Genomic DNA, 21,204 nt, shown 5'->3' with positions numbered 1-21,204 from the left:
CAGGAGGGGAGCACATACTAAAGTTTTTGGTGCGTATGCTTCCCCAGAATTCAGAGATAGGGTGGGTCTTTGGGAGCTGACAGCGTACAGATAAAGGGGGTCTTCCAGAGCTGCGAACGGTCAAAATTGAAGGTTTTGTTGGCTTTTTGGTTGAAAATTTCTTGAAAAAAAATCCAGCAATGTGAGGAATGAGCAATTCAGGGGTCTTTTAGAGATGAAATGATCAAAATCGGGATCTTTCAGCACTCTGATGTTCATAATGCAGATCAGAACAAAGCACACATATCTGTCAGGTATGGGTTTATGAAGCTTTATATTACTTAATAATCTACATGTTGATTAACCCCATTCAGATTGGCCAAGAAGTTCAAGGAATGCCAAAGCAACACAGATAACATGATTAGGGAGATACAGACTAAACAAGAGTACATTGACAGCTTACAACCAAGACTGGAGAAAATACTAGAGGTCAGTGATATCACTTATTGTAGCATGCAGCTCACAAAACATTAATTTATGTGTTAAGTTTATGAATGTTAGGTTACTTTGATATGACCTTCAATTACAGATGGCATTTTCAGGTAAAAGACTTATTGTTGATAAAGGCTTGTCAGAAATGAATTTCTTGTTTAGAGTTAGAAAGATTTCAGGTGAGCTGAAATATTTCAGTAGTTGCATGCATTATGCCCATATCACACTGAACAATTGCATAGAACATATATTTTGTGATATAACTTTTGACGCTTTAGTCAGAAAAGTGATATCTGATCAAAAAGTTGCTAGCATGCCTGATCATCAAATCGCAATAAATTCACTTCAAGGCAACTTGGACGCTACATCACCAGCCGCAGCTGAATGCTGACCAGTGATTATGCAAACGCTGGTGTGATACTGCGAGTACTAGTATGACATGCGCATAATATAGCAGTAATACTAGTACTCAGAACTGATGGCAATTCTACTATTCTATTTGTTTTTATTATGATATAATTGTTGGTTGATTTTTGCAGACCACCATACCAGTACAGGAATATCTCTCCATGCCATTCCATGAGAAACAAACCCAGCACCAGACAGCTAGACTCCTTCCCAGACCCTTGTATATCTTATTTGTACAGGGAAATGCATATCGGGAAGCATGTGGTAAGACTTTTGTCTCTCTTCAACTTAATTGTATTTGTTGGCATTTTGACTGATTCTAAATCCCATCTTTCGAAGTCCATGAGTGTTTAGAAACTACTGATTGATTGTGTATAGTACTTCTTGACCGTAGGTCAGGATTGTTCTTGTGTGCAACTTAATTGGGGGAATAGACGACTTATTAAAATGACAAAATGAAAGTAAGAATTGGGAATTTACACACATAGCATTGAAAATACATTGTATCTGAAGTTGTAATCATCATCATCCTAAGTTAGAAAGTTCTGATGAGAATTTTAGTAAGACATTTGAATTTAGTTGTAAAGGTACATTGACAAGCAAGCACTTACATGTAGAACCTTGTTACTTAGAATATTTCTTAGGGGTACTTATTAGGGGAAGGATGCTTAAATAGGTTATATATGGTTATATTGAGAGTACTCTGTCCAGTGGAGGATCAGTTCGGTCCTGTATACAAGACAAGGTACACCTGTATATGAATACCTGAGTGGAAGAAGGGCCCAACTCCAATTTTTTACCAAAATGAGTTACCCAGCATTTTATTGCCAGCAGACTGTTCTTCCTTGTGTGTGAAAGATGAGCCAAAATTCACTCTCTAAATGGTCTTCGACGTACACTTTATCATGGTTTTCATGGAAGAAAGGCCCAACTCCATTTAGTTGGGCCCTTCTTTCACAATATTGGATTAAAGAGGAATTTTGTTCATCCATGAAATCTGCTTTTCACTACAGTAAACTTTCTTGCTATTATTTACATGCTTCTACTTGTGCAATTAATGGATAATTACCAAATTTCTGTAGCTATTTATAACACATTTGCTTACGGAACTGGCACTTTCAGTATATTAGTGGAAGAAGGGCCCAACTCCAACTCGTATTAAGACATGTACCGTTGCTATGGAAACATCATATATAATTTTTGAATGTATGTAATATTGTATGTTCATGTATTAAAGGTCCCCTGAAGATGAAAACATTCTGTCTATAAAACTTTTCAAAATATTAAGTTTTTTCTTAATATCTCAAAAACAGATTTCATGGAGTTGGGCCCTTCTTCCACTCAGGTATTCATATGTAACTCAATAGTCGGTTTTAAAAAGAGTAAGTGCAGGTGACCCTGACTGTCCCAATACGTACTAATGTTGTTTGGATTTACACAATCTAAATACAGACATGATCTGCACCTGTTGCCTGCGATCTGATTCAGATGTTTACTCACTGAATAGCAGCACTATGGCATTTTTCTTGCGGGCTTGGGTGCTCTATAAATGCATACTACTACGAGTGTTTTTAAAACATGCAAACATGAAGTGCCCGTCCACAAAAGTGTAAAAGGTTTTGAGCAAATCATCGATACACATAGTTATATACGAACAGGTAAACCTGCAAATTTGTGTCTCAACGACATAAGCTCAGTTGGTAAAGTGCCGGACTTTGGTACAATTTCATGTTTTCAAAAGCGCTCGATAGTAAACACATATATGCTAACTATCGAGTTTTTACGGTATTTGATTATTTTTGTGTAAATACAGATCCATCCATGTCTTTGAAGATTGAAGGTGACACAGAAGCTGTAAGGTCAACCATCTCTGTGGCATCTTTGTTGTTGGACTATGAGAGTGACTCGGACACTGAGGAAGCCTTATCAGAATCTGTAAGTAGTGTGTTGTGTCAGAGACTGTTGGGTTGTGTAGTTGTGTCTGGTTATATGTGTGGCATACAGCGTTCACTCTGAGACTCTGTCATTATTTTGGCACAGTGAAAATGAGATTTTGTGCCCGAAAATGTGACTGTTTTTGTACAAAATGTTTTGGAAAAAATACTTGTAGCAGTTACCAGTTTTCTTTGAGAGTATTGAAGCCCTGTATGTGACATACATTTGTAGTTAGTCGCGTTCTTTTAATTAGAATTCCTACTATAGTCGCAATCATGGTCGAAAATGTTCAACTTTGTTCAACAGAAGCATTCCAATATTTCTCACAAACACACCAGTTTATACTCCACAGAAAATATAAAATGTGCACCATACTAGGTTGATCCCAACAGTTTATTGAATAGGCTACATTATGGTATAGGGCACTAGTTCAAATCCTTTGTTTGCAGTCAATGGATAAAAGCATGCAGGGCTTCTATACACTACCAGATTCCTATTACAGCTGCCTGCACAGGTACACAGTCGCCAAGGTACTTGGATGGTACTGTGCAGTACCAGGGGAGGAGCAGCATAGTTCCAGTGCAGTACCACTGCTGGTGGGTCCTGTAAACAGTAGCAGCATTGGTGCTGTGTAGGTACTCTGTGGGTACATGTCAGGTACCTTGGCAACAGAGTACCTGTGCAGGCGGCCGCAATAGGAATCTTGTACAATGTAGTGTACTCGTTGAACACAAATCGTTGAGCAGGGAAACCTCCTATGTGTCATTGCCCCTTACCATGTTTAGAACAAAACCTCCTATGTAACCTCTTGGCAGTTTTGTTTTAAACATGTTCAAGGGCCACAAGTACATAGGTTTTTTCTGCCCATACAACATGTTTAAGGAAAAACCTATGTGTTTGTGGCCACTGAACATGTTTAAAACAAAACTGCCATAGTAGGTTTTGCTTTAAACATGTTCAGGGGCCAATGACACATAGGAGGTTTTTCCTGCCCAACGACGATGTGTAGAACATAGTGAACCAATCTCCCTATACAAACTAACATATTTCAATGTGAGTATCATCAAAACTCTCTGAGATCTGTAAATCAGAAAGTCATGTTAATGTTTCCCTTTTTACTAACTTTTTATTTTGTGTTTGTGAAACAGAAACGAAGAAGAAAGACAGTTGGCAACCGTCTAGAAGAGAAGAGACAGAAAGTGTTGACCAAACATCCACTGCAAGTCACAATGACACTGAAACTTAAAGGTAAGTCAGTACAAAATAAAAGGGTTTACATCATAATTACATTGTCAGTTATAAAAAGGTATTGAATGTGCACTTAAGGACAAGCTTTGAAAAGGTTACTAGTATCTAGCATTGGTTTCCATCTTAGGAGGATGATCAAAATATGAAACACAACCATTTTTGTATTCAAGTCAAAGAGACATGTAGCAGATCTGCCAACTAGTATGTTTTTTACAGGAATTTGTTCAAAATACGGGCGTACGTTTTTAAAAACAAAATACGGTTTTGACTATTGACCAAAAAAATTTTTAAATCCCATTTCAAATTGGCTGCAAGTGCAGACTATAAAACACAAGCCCTGATTTTGTAAGCTAGCGCATGGTGCATGGGTATGTAAACAAAGGTATATTAACCAATCAGAATACTGCATACGAAAGCACTAGGTACCCTGCGAGAATCATCAATGGCTGCTATTCATGCATTGAGCAGCGAGTGCCAGCGAAGACAATAGTTTCATGATCAGTTTGAGCATGGAATTTTTAAATATGGCTTTGACTTTGTCAACTCAAAATTCCAAAAAAGATCAAAGGAAGCAATCCTTTAAAACAGAATATGCGGTGAAATGGAAATTCAATTCATACAGTCATCTCGGAAAGGAGAAAATCATGCACGATATGCAATTTAAAGTGTGGATTTTCAGCATCGCTCACACTGCCAGTGAATCATATAACATTCTACGTAAGCTCGTCAATGCTTGATATTTTTGGAAAATGCGTTTTTTTAATGAAAAATACGACTTTGCGGGTTTCAGAATACAGTTTTGTGATCTCAAACGTTGGCAGATCTGCTATAATGGAGTGGGTATTCTGGAACACAAATAATAGGGCCATTTGCTAGGATATGGACTAGTAAAAATTGTCAATTAAGTTCAAGTAACATAGAAATCAGTCTGTGAATTAAAATTGTAATCATTCATCCCATGATACATATAGCATTTGGCAGGTGCTGCTTGCAGATGCTTTACACCTTTGTGAAGCCATCATCAGATTCAGCAATCCATCAGGGCAACAACAGTCCATGTATAGTCAGTTTATAATAGAGGGTTAAACTTTGCAACTTGATGCCTAAATAGTTTCCCTGGAAGTTAGATGAGTCCATATGGGTGTTAATTACATAATACTGTAATAAATTGAGGCTTTTACACAGAATTAGAGAAGGAGAATCAGGACTCGACTGCCATCTTGATACAGGCATGGAACAAGAATTGAGGGTATTCGTTTTCCCTCGGAATGTGCTTGAGGTATTTGTTGTCATGCACGCACAACATGGATGATGGGCGCATTTGAGAGACGCACTTGATGTGACCTGCACAAGAGTACCAAGACACTTCAAATGAGACACAGAATTGGTTTTTTTCATCTCCGCGCACTGTCGACAAGGACCCGAATACCCCCAATTTTCTCCCCATAGTTGATGCGTGATTGTACGTGGTGGTATAGGGAGTCCCGGTTCTCCTTCTCTAATTCTGTGTATGGGCTTTTATCAAATCAAATCATGAGGCCCTGCTTGGAAGTTAATACTGTCAATGCAATATATAGATACAGTGCAGTGATATTTTGTGTTAATGTTTGTTTCAGATGGTACTACATTGACTCTGACCTTTTCCTACTTGGTGGTTCTGCAGATTGTTACTGTACAGATAGATCTCAAACCAGGAAACTCATCACTGGTATCATCTATATCAGCCAGGTAAATTGTGTGGGGTGGGTTTAAGTGTGTTGGGGGTGTTGGCAGATGGGTGTCCAATTGTAGTGTATGTATATTCAGAGTATAATTCTGGGCGTGTATACACCAATCCGAGAAGCGTTTACTGTATTTGGCCCTCTATTGACGGAACCACAATTGTACCAGTGCGGGAGATTTAATTTGTTCAATCAATTCATGGTCGTGTATTGAAAATTACTGTTGTGTACAATTCTGTATAGCACACTAACAAGTAATTGATTGAACCCCCGACCTTGGGACACCGCAGTTTTACGTCGGGGACACCGCAGGAATGGCCTAGTCGGATTGGTGTATAGCTGTTATATAGGCTATGGGGTGGTACTACAGATTGTTACTGTACAGATTGATCTCAAACCAGGAAACACAGCGCTGGTATTATCTATATCAGCCAGGTTAAATGGGCTGTGTGTGTTGATGGGTGGGTCAGAGGGTGTGAGTTACATAGACTCACCTTTTCCTACTTGGTGGTACTGCAGATTGTTACTGTAGATAGATCTCAAACCAAGAAATGCATTAGTGTCATCTATAACAGAGAGGTAAAAAGTTTGTTGGCGTGTGTACTATAAAAGTCAATATTTTCGCGAGAAGATATTTTCGCGATTTTGAAGATAAATTTCGCGGTTTTGATATTGATACAATAGAAACCTAATGCATAAGGTTATTTTCGCGAGTTTTCATTTTCGCAATTTTATGTCCACTCGCGAAATTTGCGAAAATAAAAATCTCGCGAAAATTTCTACTTTTACAGTAGGGGAGAGCGGGGAGTGTTCGCCCTAGGGGCAGGTTCGCCCACCCCTTGTTTCTCAGCACTACGGCTATCAGGGAATTTGGTGATGGCAAAATTAGGTGACATAGGTCATTATAAACTTCTCATATTAGCTACGTGACATATAGGGACGTGTTCATCGAACTGCAGCCAAAACAAAAAAATTACACCAAAACGTAATTTTTTCTTGCATTCATAATGTTGTATTATCATTGATACATAAATACAGATGGTTTTAATGGAAATCTGTATTGGGAACATATGGGATTTGTCAAAGATTTAATGCAGTTATAATCTCCTTATTCGATTTGTGTTTTGCATACCCTGAAGAAAATACAAAAAGGTGCACAAGGGGCTCGTTCGCCCTTTTGATGATGGGGCATGTTCGCCCTCTATCTTCCCCGGGCGGACTTACCCCAAACTGGAGGGCGAACCTGCCCCATCAGCGTATTATGCAAAATATTGATAATTAAACCATTAAACAAGGTGAAACTACTGAAAAACATGTTTTTTTAAAGTTATGTGATATCGGTATTACTCATACCACAGTTTATGTCCTAATCCATTTCTCCCCGAAGTTGTAAACATGATACTTTGGACCCCTACATTTTACCCTGACCCGACCCCTGCAACAAATTTAGTGACTTTCCAGAAAAGAATGAATGCCCTGTATACTCTTGCTAAATGTTAGCATTGAATATATGTTATTGTTATGCAATGTTTAAACCTTTTTTGTGATTAGGGTGAACTTACCCCACCATATGGGCGAACCTGCCCCAATATGGGGCAAGTTCGCCACTTTATAAAACTTTTTGTTTGCTCTATCCTGTTGCTATTGTAAGGCCTATAGGTCTGGGATTGTGGCCGTATATAGCTAAGACATAGGGCTTTCACATGGGCTAATCAGGTCATCCCTAACCTTAAAATTGACATCGCTAGGCTGGTCAGAAAAAAATAGGGCGAACACTCCCCGCTCTCCCCTATGTGTGTGGGGGGTGCATGCATGTGCATTTAATCACAGGGAAAACAAGAACACATGGAAATTCTGGGTGTAACAGTGGATGCACATGACCATGGGCATCCAATGTTTCTGAATAGTGGTACAAAATTGAACAAAGCATAAAAATGCATCATGTGTTGGCAAATACTGCAGTCTGGTCAGGCCGCACTTGGATAGCGAATAAAACTCAAACGTATGTCAGCGACTGGATAAATGTGTTTGTTAAATATTTGCATTTGGTCTGAAGCCCCCATTGATTTTTTTGCACGCTCATCACAAAACGAGGTTCTACCCTGAAAGTGTATGTTGTGTGTGCATATGCATTTCATATGTATGCGTAATTACTGCATACACTTTTCAAAAGCCTTCTGGTGCATTGCTAGAAATGTGAGAAAAAAATGCACTTTTTGTTGATGTGTTTGCAGAGAGAACCTTGTTTTGGGAGCAAGATGGCAGATCTGTGCCTCTACCCAGGTGATGATCGCCAGGAATCACTCAATCCAACCAACGATATCCTCATAACTATATTGTGTGTCGTATTTCTTTGATACAGTGACCTTTTGTCTCCCAGTGATTTACTGACCTGCCTCTACCCAGGGGATGATGGCAAGGAATCCCCTAATCCGACCAACGAGTATCAACTCGGGAAACTTGGGTGAGTTATGTGACCTTGTAAAATTTCAAAACAATTGTGATTTAACCATCTCAAACTACAGCTCAACTTACCGTACTTTTCCTAACCAGACAGTCCATGCCAAAATGGTTACTACACCTTTACATTTCATCGAATCTCTTTTTGATGTCTGTTATTTTGAACATCACACTTGAAAGATGTATGCTATGTAGAAACTTTATTTTGCAATTTCATAATTTGCATATTATTAGCATATTTGCAAGAAAAAACATGAAAATCAATAAATACCTATATTTTTCACAATTTCAATATTTTATTAGAAATTAAGCATGTAGGCCGTTTGTTATGACTTGATGAATGAAGCTGTTAAAACAGATTTTGATATTTTTGCTTATTTTTCCTTTTTTGACCCAAAATGTGTAAAAATCAACATTTTTTGGATGACCTATATTTTCTCTGAATATTTATCAAATTTCTTAATTTAGGTATAATACAGTGCAGAAAAAGATGTCAAAAAAATCTGTTAAAACAGATTTCCAATAAATTGTTCCATTTTCCATTTTGGGTTAAATACTCAATTTTCATGCGCGGGATATTTGAAACATAAAATGAAAACATGTCCATTGCACTTTTTCCCTCGAGATGTACTATAATATCAAGGTTACGGATATATTATAATCCTTCTTATCTTCACTGATCCATCAGATACCTATTGTTATGAATGATCAATGAAAAGGTTCAGAACTGGGCTACTAATGGTCTGTCAAGTATCTATAGTTATTTTCATGACTGTGTCAACTCAAAAATCATGCAAGGTCGAATGTAGGAAAAGTATGATCAGTTGAGCTGTACAGGAATGTTAATGTACCTCAAGACCAGGGAGGTAAACTGGATGTGCTAATACCTACCAGCAAATTATTTTGCCCACTCTGTAAATTCAACATGCCCATTGCCCAATAATGCCCATCCAGAAATTATTTTGCCCACAAAAAATTGGGCACCATAGATGATTATCGTAAAACTAGTACCATGATGATATCTTTTGAAAGCAGCTGTAGCTATATTATTTGGTAGTGATGTATCATTTCAAAATATTTGCCAGATTTATTTTTAATGAAGTTAAGAAGTTCAGGAATTAATATCACACAGTCTAGCAGACGGACAGTGTTTCAGTAGTATAGGAAGTTGAAATTAGAGAATTATTAAAACAATTTTGAACATATTGAGAAGTATACATTTTTTTCTATGACCATTTGTCAGGTGTTCAGATATTACAGGTATGTTTTGTTCATCATATTCATGGTGTTTTTAATTATTACATTTGTGAACATTTATTAATGCATCCCATGTATGTTTTCATCATATTCATGGGTTTTTTAATTATTACATTTGTGAACATTTATTAATGTATCCCATGTATGTATATTTTGTTCATCATGTCCATGGTTTTTTTTTAATTACAAGCAAACCAATAATTTTCATAATCTCTTATTCAAATAAATAATTTCAACACATTTTAGAAATTGCTACTCAGCCAAAGCTGGTAATAACATGTCTCTAATCTGTGAGTGATGTGCGTCTGTGATAAGAAGTGACACAGTATAGGTGCAAAACATTATTTCACTTAAATACGCTGGCGAAGTGATGTAATAAATCGGATTAACTACCATAGCAATAGGTGAAAACAATATAAGCAGATTGCACTCATCACCTTTGTATATCTGCAATCATAGATTGAATACAGTATTGGTCTTTTCAAAGATACTAATCTTACAGGTGGGAGTGATCAGCATGATATGGTTCAATGTAGCGGTACCGTGTGAACGTACCAGTGCAGCATGGTATATTCAAAAATTGTTTGAACCTATTGCTATGGTAGTTAATCTGATATAAATCAGCGAAACACATTCAAGCCCTAAAATGTACTATGTTTGTTAATGTTATAATGCAGGCTTTGTACTTCTGCCAATAGTGATTTACTATGTTCTCTATTTATATTTCTAAATAAATTATTATATTAATTGTTTCAAATGCAGAGTATTTTTCCAATCTTTCCTTTGGTGATACTTATTGGTAAATAAAATACAATTATATCATGGTTATTTTGTTCCCTCTTGTTTGCAGAATGGAATCTCTCAGTACCTACATCAGTCAAACAGGACATCCATATCGTTGGGCTCAGTGGTTAGCAGGGTTAGACTTCTTACCTGATAGTGGTGAAGAGACAAGGCCTGAAACATCTATCGGTGCTAGCCACATGGAGGACACTGTGAGGGCGCTTTATGATCGTATCCATGCACGACTAGCAATACAGAAGCAGCTTGCTTCTCTTGGTGAGTTTCTTTGGTATGGGTCAGGTAAAGTCAGAGTGGCAATATGGGTATTACAATATGGGCTATTCCAGTTGAAATACACACACCCTGTGAAAGACATGAGCTTGATCTTTCATGTCTGGAGTATGTATTTCAAGTTGGGTTACCAGAATGGGTGATTTCATTTGAAATCTAATTCCCCCTGTGTAGGAGATTAAAGCCATAACTTCCATAGGGGGTGTGTGGATGGATTTCAACTGGAATAGCCCAGTGACATGCATAATATTTGCCCAACGTTTATTGGGATCGTCATAGGTTACTCTTTGTAGTATTTGTTGAAGCTGCCATTTTATCAAATTCCGTGTTAGTTAGAGCTTTGGTCTAGATATTTCCTATAGTAGCTTCCAAATGACCTTAGAGTTAGGTTAAAAGGCATTGGGCCTCGACCATTGACCAAAATAGGATGTAAAAGTAACCTAATCTGTTACACTATCACAATATATACTGCATAGCATGGAGACAACAAGCCCCTTATTCATATAAAACCTCAAATATGCAGGTGAAACAAATTATACCATTGACTAGCTAGGTTACGTTCACAACACTTAAGGTTCCTTTGATCAGTGTCAGTAGTTCGATAAGTTTCATTCTAGATGAAGTAAAATGTTATTAAAGAATTTACTTTCCAGCCATCTCCAAATGTGTGTATGAATTTTGCATAATGATGTGTAAAACACCTACCATATTCGGCTTAATCAGTGCCCCTCCCATAATAAGTGCCCTTACTAATTTTGTTAAGCAAACCTGTCTAAGCAACCCCTTTTCGGTGTACCGTACCTGAACAATAAAATTGGTCAAATGTCAAAATAAATTTACCATTTACAACTTTTGGCTTAGGATTATGACTGACGTCGACTTCAGATACACTGTATGTTGAATGTGTCTGTGTGTAAAATCTCAATTTTGACTTTTATTTTAATAAGCGCTGCCAAAGAATAACTGACTTTAAACACCTGGAGTGTTGAGTAGGTCAAATACTGTATTCCTTATCCAATTATCCAAACAAAATTGTACTTTTTTACAGAGCGTAACAGTGTTCCGGTTCCTTCTCAGTCTATGAGGCTATTCCCTGCTAAGATATGCACTCAGCTAACCTCATGGAAGACTATTACTCAAGATGATGTAGAGGTAAGTCAGTTCCTTCTCAGTCTATGAGGCTGTTCCCTGCTAAGGTATGCACTCAGCTAACCTCATGGAAGACTATTACTCAAGATGATGTAGAGGTAAGTCAGTTCCTTCTCAGTCTATGAGGCTGTTCTCTGCTGAGATATGCACTCAGCTAACCTCATGGAAGACTATTACTCAAGATGATGTAGAGGTAAGTCAGTTCCTTCTCAGTCTATGAGGCTGTTCCTGCTAAGATATGCACTCAGCTAACCTCATGGAAGACTATTACTCAAGATGATGTAGAGGTAAGTCAGTTCCTTCTCAGTCTATGAGGCTGTTCCCTGCTAAGGTATGCACTCAGCTAACCTCATGGAAGACTAATACTCAAGATGATGTAGAGGTAAGTCAGTTCCTTCTCAGTCTATGAGGCTGTTCCCTGCTAAGGTATGCACTCAGCTAACCTCATGGAAGACTGTTACTCAAGATGATGTAGAGGTAAGTCAGTTCCTTCTCAGTCTATGAGGCTGTTCCCTGCTAAGGTATGCACTCAGCTAACCTCATGGAAGACTATTACTCAAGATGATGTAGAGGTAAGTCAGTTCCTTCTCAGTCTATGAGGCTGTTCTCTGCTGAGATATGCACTCAGCTAACCTCATGGAAGACTATTACTCAAGATGATGTAGAAGTAAGTCAGTTCCTTCTCAGTCTATGAGGCTGTTCCCTGCTAAGATATGCACTCAGCTAACCTCATGGAAGACTATTACTCAAGATGATGTGGAGGTAAGTCAGTTCCTTCTCAGTCTATGAGGCTGTTCCCTGCTAAGATATGCAGTCAGCTAACCTCATGGAAGACTATTACTCAAGATGATGTAGAGGTAAGTCAGTTCCTTCTCAGTCTATGAGACTGTTCCCTGCTAAGATATGCACTCAGCTAACCTCATGGAAGACTATTTACTCAAGATGATGTAGAGGTAAGTCAGTTCCTTCTCAGTCTATGAGGCTGTTCCCTGCTAAGATATGCACTCAGCTAACCTCATGGAAGACTATTACTCAAGGAAAATCCGGATAAGTAATTATGTGTAATCCTGCATTGAATGCCCAAAGTGCTCAAATTTGGACAACAAAGATTACTCAATATGGGGTAATTACACTGAGAGATGGTATTTGAGTGGTGTATGCAACATAGGGTTGTCCTGAAGAATGCTTCAGCATATGAAAAAAAGGTGCTGAAGTTTTAAAAACATGATTTTCTATGATGATCACATCACATGGCCAGATAATATAGAGATCCATATAGAGCTAATTAAGAATTTTGTTTTTGTTTTTTGGCTGAAATATATACCTTAATATCTTATTAATAAATAGAAACAATTAGATCGATGTTAATAATAGTTAATAATAATAATTCTACCAATTACAAAATCATTGGTGGCCTGGTGGGTACATAATGCATTTGGTAGGTCTAATGTTGCTTATGACCCATTACTAAAATGGTATGGAAGAATGTTTCCAATGCATTTGGAAGAGCAATACAGTTCACCGTTTTGATTGAATGTGAACGCTATATTATAATCACGAGTAAATGTGTTAAGCAAAGTATTTTAGACATTGATTGTGTGCTTGACTGATCAGATAATTTAGATAGACACATTGGATATAGCACACAATAATACCAACATGTTTGTTCTTTCATTATATTACAGGGTTTTCACTTCACCAGGGAATCTCCCATTAAAGAACTAATAGTGGAGTCACACAAACTATTCCTGGCTACGTGTGAGAGAGGATCAGGTAAACAAGAACACTGTTGATTTAGGATTCAATCATATTACAAAGTGGTTCATCAGAAATTAACAATGATTCACCGACTTGTAATGAGTCACCAAAAATTTGCTCAAGTCGAGTCATGTGGCTTATTCTTTTAGCTCAAGTCAAGTCAAGTGATGTCAAGTGATGTCAAGTCACTGTACAAAGTCAATGGGGTCGAGTCAGCTGAATATCACTCGAGTCAGTCGCCTCATTTTACCTGGACTCACAAGTCATGATCCATTACAACTCGGATCCGCGTCAGGGGCATCTTTAATAATATCTAATGAACCACTGTAACATGACTGAATCTCTTTCAACAACAAAATCAAGATAAATCTAATTTACATGATTATTTGATGAGGAATGTCAGTTAGTCATTGCCACTCAACATTACAAGAAGATCAATCAGGTTCAGTTGATTTTTCTGTTAATATCAGCAATAAAACTAAAAACTACAGAATAAAACGGCAATGTTTAGCTGCTTCCTCTAAAATAATTCAACATGTAAGCGTGTATATGCACCCAAGTTCTAGGCATGATGAATTTTATGCGTATGAGGCTTCAATTAACTTGCGTTCATGTATACGCTACAGTAAGAGTGTGTGGATTTGTCACCCTTTTTACAATAGTTGGCTCCGATACAAAGGTATAGACCACTGGACATGTAATGTCATTGCCCGGCAGTATATGTGCGAATTATGGCAATTTCCATAGTTCTTTGCCCTGCAATGTGCGTACGCATCATAGTTTGCTCAGGGCATGTGCATTTTAAATCGCCCACCACATTTTACATAGCACAAGAAAGCCATTGAACAGTGTAGCGGTTCGTTCAAGCATATCGATAGACCTGTCCCTCGCCTTTGTTGATAAACAATGATGTCAAGTGGTCTATAGGATGAGTTGTTGAATATGTACTCCCCCTTAGTCTGTCATAAACTGAAATATTAATGAAACTCTTTGTGACTTTCTTTCAGCCAAACTTCAAGCAGTAGTACTGCTGAGTCTAGATTACCCGACAACACCACCACAATTCATGATTGGTATCACATGGCATGGGGATCACAATGCTAACAATGATCATGATATCAGGGTAAGAAATCTACTTGTTTTGATCTGGGGTCCATTTCACTTAACTTTTAACCCTTCATAACTCAAGTAACCGTTCGTAAAGTTACGAATACCCTATACTAGACGTAACTTTATGAAGGGTCCCTGTAGTAAATCCCTATTACTTAAGAAGGGTACTGTTCATAAGTACCGTAAGCTTAGTGAGATGGAACTTACGACTCATCGTAAGTTACAAATGATTTTGAAGCTTCGTAAAGTTTCATGAAATGGACCCCTGATAATTCTAAATATTAGCTCTATAAACTGTGCAGATACCTTTAAGTTTTTATTTGTCTGTTTTTACTGTAGTGCTTCATTGTTTGAAATAAACAAAAATCTTCAATTGTTATTTGGCTGTGCCCTTCAATTTGAAATGTATCGGCCCTCATCAATTATCAAAGGCCCAACTCAAATTGTCAAATGTTAATGTTACATTGGTCCACATTTTGTGACACTTTGTTAGACTTCAGATTCGCAAATTAACAACAACCAGTAAGGCCATCTTAATTAAATCCTATGTCTCAAAGCTTGTGAGAAATTCAAAACCTAATGCGGAATGTGGTGTTTTTTACTGTATTTTTTTCTTTTCTAATTTTAATTTTTTATGTTAAAAAAAAATAAAAAGAAATAAAAAAAAAAGAAATTTCTTGATTTTCAAAGAAGACTACGTGCATGATTTTACTAATGTGTGGCAGCTTTGAGACACAGGATTTAATTAAGATGGATTATGTTGAAATCATTTTGGTGACAAAATTTTCACGGGCTTGCAGTATAAGGTATCGGTAGGCCTGCAGTATGTTCAAAGGCTTTTGGCTCGAGGCCCCGCCTTATTTTGGAAACGGTTTGTCCCTGTGTGTTGTAGAAAGAAAAATACTGACCTAGGAAATATTTGTGTTTGTTTTGCTAATCATGGAACTGTCAATACTTTCTGAAACACCACAAGGTAACTTGCAAGAGCAGTGTGATGTTTTGACATTTTTTTGTTTTTATGATAAGTGCACAAGTCTCAACCAGTTCCAGCCGATTTTCTCCGCATAGAAAACACCAATTTGCTTTTCCTTTTCAAGAAATTATGAACTTTTTGAATTATTTCACCCAGAGGTATTTATTTTATGGCATGTTTTGTAATTTCCCCCATTGAGTGCAACAGTAAGTGTCTTTTCGTGTCCAGGGGCGCGAGATGGAACAGCTGAATCGCTTCAAAAACAACCATGGGGATGAAGCGATCCATCGCAATTGACGTCATGCCGACTGAAAGAATGTTACGTGTGGTAGAGTTGGTAATTGATTTGTTTCCAGTAATCAACACACCACCATTATTTACATAATAAATAGTATGTCCCTTTATCCCTCTTCATTTGTCTGTAACCATATCATAACAGGAAATGGAAGAAGAGTTAAATCTGCACTACCAGGAGCTGACTTTCAACACAGCAGACGATTACCTGCTGGCCAATCAGGTGCAACGTCTCATGATGTGCTTTGATGTCTACCTAGAAACCAAGACCATGGGAGATGAAGGAGCAGAGCGCCCTCTGGAATTTGCTAGGGAGAAGATGTACATGAGGATTACAAGGTATTTGTTCATGTATTGTTATGACTTGATCCATTTTCACTTAAGAAAATGTTACTCACATTAAAGCGGCGAAGTCTGAAGGAGTGTTCATAGATCAAGATGTGCTTTTGTACATGCAGTATGATACAAAATGAGGGAAAAAATATTTGCAACGAAATGTGTTATTATCAATATCTATCTAAATTGTTGTTCCCAAGCAAAATAGGTGAAAATTGCACTAATTCTGATAGATCACTGCAAATTGTGTCAAATTTTGAAAAGTCACATGACATTTGGATAAATTGTGGTAAATTTCAGACAATTTTGTCAAATTCTAACAAAATCACATTAAAAAAAAGAGTTACCCCACTGAGCATGGATGCACTGCCTTTCTTATTTACCATTGGTATATCTAAGTTTCATGATCCGTTTTAACATTTGGTCATCTCTGTATTTTTTCTTCTGTATTATAGGGGCAGGAGTCGTAGCAGACCATATCGATACTACCCACAGCAGGGATACTTCACACATCGATGATATCATCATCACCTTTATGCTGTTGTGATCTCTTAGTTAAGTGCACTGTTTTCCAAAATGTTGATCAAATCAGCCATGTACATCAATCAAATGCACTGACTTTGATAGGTTCAGTGGATCATGATGACACACAGCTGATTTATTGTGACAAATTCAGCACATACCAGACTGCCACTGTTCACTCTTATAGTGTGTATTGACCACTTGACATGTGACGTCAATGCCCTGTAGTATACGCGCGAATTATGGCAATTTCCATTGTTCTTTGCCCTGCAGTGTGCCTACACATTGTAGTTTGCTCAGGGCACATGCATTTTAAATCGTTCACCACATTTCATATAGTACAAGAAAGCCATTGAGCAGTGTAGCGGTTCGTTCAAGCATATCAATAGACCAGTCCCTCGCCTTTGTTGATAAACAATGATGTCAAGTGATCTATAAATTCCTTGAGTCAGTAAAGTAAAATTTATGTGACGTAGCTTCTGTCGCGTATCGGAAAAGAGATTGTTGATATCTGATTGATAAGTTGGTAGCATGCCCTAGCGTCAATTCACAACCCATTGACTTGAAGCAACTTTGTCACTAGCCACGACTGGATGCTAGTATAATATATTTCACCCTGATGACAGTTACATCAACGCGTTGAGGCAGCTGTTTTGTGTGCGCATCTATGCAGCGTCTTTAAGCGTGTGCGTGCGCACGCCAGCGCTATGAGCGTCCACTAACTACTTGAAGCCGCGCCTAATGAAATGTGCACTGATGTCACTGCCACATAAGGTGAAATATGGTATAGTGCAGATGCTACCGGTGGTTGATCACTAGCGATTGATAGTATGATGCAGGCTATATGTCAATTTTAGTACTGTGAAGTAAGATTTAGCACAACAAAATAAAAAAAGTCTTCATGTTTGCAAAAATGGCTATTTTGGGATTAAAATACTTCCTTAATGCACCTACTTTCTGAAGAGAATGACCACTGAGACACACATAATCAAGTGGACAGCATAATTTGGTTCTTTAGGCACAACCTTTTTTGGTCCTATAGCGCTATCGGTGCCCGAAGAGGTACCGATGGGACTTCTTATAGTACCCTGAACATTTGTGTAGTGCGTTTGTTTTTTATTTAAATGAAAAACTTTTATGCTTGTTACAATTTATTACATCTCCAGGGAGTGATATTAAGAGTCATCGGTACATGATAGTTCTATAGGACCAAATTCGATGTGGTGCCTTACTATATTGTAATTATACAATTGGATAGTAAAAATCTGAATCATAATAGTTTGTTTTGAAATCATGAATAAAATCATAATGAAAGGGGTTAACATCACTTAAGATTGCTGTATGGCAGTGTCATTCCGTGGAATCTGCCATGTTGTTGTTTACCATTATAGAAAAAAGAGTATTAATTTTGTTTGTAATCAACATATATTGACATGCCGGATATCTGCTCTGTCAACATAAATGTCGATATGACCGATGTCATCAACGACTCTACCACAGTTGTGACCATTTTAGATTTGATCCAGTCTAGATAATGTTTTCATTCATTGATTTGAGATACAGTCCAGTTTCCAGTTTATGGCTACAATCGTGTCATCATTCACGAATATGAAAATTTCCATCATTGGGCTGATTTGTAGCATGAACGTGTCGTAATTACCAATGCAAATTGTGTGTGTACGCATTTTGTAGTTGTATCATGTTTCCTCGAAAGACTTTGTAATTGCCATGTGTGTGTATAACCAGAAGTGATTACGACACAATAGAGACCTTGCGAAATGAAGTTACTTTAACTTTAACTTTAACGTCTAGAGGATTATAGAGGATTATGTATTCAAAACCACCTTGGGTTTTGAATACATAATCCTCTATAATCTCTAGACGTTAAAGATAAAGTTAAAGTAACTTCATTTCGCAAGGTCTCTAATGACGAGTGCTGACCGTGTGAATGCTCACTCTCATCATTCATTATAAGCGTGGCATAATCGGGAAATTATGACATAATGACTAAAAAATACTAGTGTGGACTGACTCATAAACTCCATATTTTGTACATGTAGTATCAGATGTAAGACAAAACTGTCATAAAGGTGTTTGTTTACTTTATTTATTGCTCATGAAATGCAATAAATTATCTTTGCTCAAAATGGTAGTTTTTTGTTTGATTTCTTGCTTGATTACATCGCATGCCCAGTGAAAGTCAAGTCCTTTTTTTCTGCTGGTCGCCACATCAAAACAAATTTAGTTCTCATTTGGTAAAGTATTTAACTTTTGAATTAAGGTTGAAGTGTTACAGAGCATTTTATTCATGATATATGCATTTACATAACTGTACTATGGTTATGAATGCATTTTTATTTGTTGCCACAAATTCCTAAATTGTCGAGATTTTTGTTTCCAGAACATTCAATTACAAATCCAAAGACTAGAATATGTTATGAATCTAATGAAATCATTTGTTTCAGCAACTGCGACTATCAGACATGGTTTGGCCATGGTTGCCAAAAAATGTCAAATAATCGAAAACTCGCTCAATTTTTCTCCTAGCCGTTGAATTCTATGGGCCAGGATGCTACTGGGTGTCGCAAGAGCCAATGCCGAAAGGTCGCCCAATTTATTTCTTAACCATTGGTTTCTATGGGACAGGAAATTGGCAATAGTCGCAGGCAAAATCTTCAAAAGTCGCCCAATTGGGCTACCAAATGGCGGGTTTGGCAACCCTGGGTTTGGCTCTGCGTGTACTGCATAAAGAATGCATAAGTGAAAGTAAAGATTAATGACAAAGATAAAGATACAAAAATATTTTAATGGCATTACAGTTTGTGTTAATTGTCCGAATGGAAATCATTGCTGTGTGAAAAAATTCATATCCTGCCTGGATAGCAAAGGAATGGTTAGTTCAAAGGTCTAGCACTTGGTCTAGCACTACTATATGCCAGCCCAATGTTGTGTACATAAGGCCCTTCACATTAAATTCTTAGTTTACTGTTAACCGCCCGCATCCAAAATTGAAAATTGCAAAATATTTAATTATTTTATTTTTATTTTGGATTTTCTCCTTTAAAATAACTTTTACTGACTTTTACTTGCTACTTTCTAACATGAATCATATCAACAACAATGATGAATAAACAAACAGCATAACTGCACCTTATACTATGTGTAAAAGTAAGCATATTGATAAAATAATTAAATGCCGACTCCTGTCAAAACGGGTTGATAATTGGTTGTGATAACTAATACTTAATAAAGAAAATAATAGATAATTAATATTAGAATGAAAGTTCATCTGTGTTGGTAGTAAACATAATTTAGAGTTTTAAACCTTTGATCACAACACAAAATTTGCGTTACCTGGAATTTTCAGTCGACACTTGACTTTCATCAACAGAGACTGGCAACTCAATTCAGAGGTCAGCGACCTTTTGGACACAAGGACCCCAAAATCGGTCATACACTCTGGTAGCTTGAGTCTGAACCAGTCTGAGGCGGGGGCCGATGAAAGTCAAAAGTGTCGACTGAAAATCTGCTGATGAGTCAAAGTGTCGCTGAAAATTCCAGGTACTTTTTTGTGTTGTGATCAAAGGTTTAAACCTCTAAATTAAGATAATTAATAATTAATAATTAAAAGTCACCTCGTCCTATTTTTAAAATCATGAACAGTAAACTCAGAATCAACTGTGAAGGGCCTAATGTGTGTTAAATAAAACTCAGAGGTATTTCTTTACAGGAGCAATTCTGTTCTTAACAACTGCTATGATGATTCAAATTAGCCCTTGAACTAATTTGTCAATTTTACTGGGGAAATTGGCTTAAAATGAGCATAAATTGCTGTTGCCATAGAAACTGCTTTACTCTATTTGAATTCTCTTAATAGCTTAACATTAAATTAAACATGTAAATCAATAATATAAAGTGTAATTGAAACTTTTGCAATGAAAGAAATTGCTAAAAATGGTGAAAAGGGTCCATTTTTGACCAACAAAATGACCAAAATCACACTTGCATTTATGCCTATTTATGAATTTCAAGAGGTCATAGGTCAAAAAGCATAGGTCACAGAAAAATGTAATTGTCTTTTTTGATCCAAACATCCATCTTATTAAATTGATACACTTTAAAGGATGCATAAGTCATTACAATTTCCCATGTAAATTTTTTTTTTGGTTAAATCTCCAAAAAAATGGCATTTTCACCCATACTCAAATATAACTTATGAAGTAAGTGATGATTTTGTTCACATATATTAAATACCAATGTGTCATGTGTTCTGCACACCAAATACAAAGTTTCAACTCCATTTAGTTTTAAAGAAATAGTTATTGGGGTAAAGGTAAAAAATGACAAAAAATGTTTTAATAGCTTTACAGTTGCCATGGAAATGCAATAGAATGCATGGGTTAAAATTTTGGCAACATGGGAGAAAAGATTCACCAGATTCTTCTAAACATTTTGATATATGATTAGTCTATTTGAAATTGATATAAA

The 21,204-nt window shown here is 37.0% G+C and overlaps 1 protein-coding gene across 1 annotated transcript in view; it reads left to right on the top strand.

The window, feature by feature from the left end:
• The window catches only part of LOC140164419 (THO complex subunit 5 homolog B-like), a 37,685-nt gene extending 18,731 nt beyond the window's left edge, over positions 1-18,954 (top strand). The window contains exons 5-16 of the mRNA XM_072187698.1: positions 354-468; positions 1,011-1,143; positions 2,693-2,814; positions 3,963-4,062; positions 5,679-5,790; positions 8,146-8,247; positions 10,351-10,559; positions 11,623-11,726; positions 13,409-13,496; positions 14,489-14,604; positions 16,004-16,197; positions 16,650-18,954. Coding sequence (XP_072043799.1) covers positions 354-468; positions 1,011-1,143; positions 2,693-2,814; positions 3,963-4,062; positions 5,679-5,790; positions 8,146-8,247; positions 10,351-10,559; positions 11,623-11,726; positions 13,409-13,496; positions 14,489-14,604; positions 16,004-16,197; positions 16,650-16,713 — 1,459 coding nt within the window. The 3' untranslated portion in view covers positions 16,714-18,954. The remainder of the gene's footprint in view (positions 1-353; positions 469-1,010; positions 1,144-2,692; positions 2,815-3,962; positions 4,063-5,678; positions 5,791-8,145; positions 8,248-10,350; positions 10,560-11,622; positions 11,727-13,408; positions 13,497-14,488; positions 14,605-16,003; positions 16,198-16,649) is intronic.
• Positions 18,955-21,204: the final 2,250 nt, after the last annotated feature.

This window comes from Amphiura filiformis, chromosome 11 (genome assembly GCF_039555335.1).
Source record: "Amphiura filiformis chromosome 11, Afil_fr2py, whole genome shotgun sequence".
Lineage (NCBI taxonomy): Eukaryota > Metazoa > Echinodermata > Ophiuroidea > Amphilepidida > Amphiuridae > Amphiura > Amphiura filiformis.
This window is presented reverse-complemented; position numbering and strand designations above follow the sequence as displayed.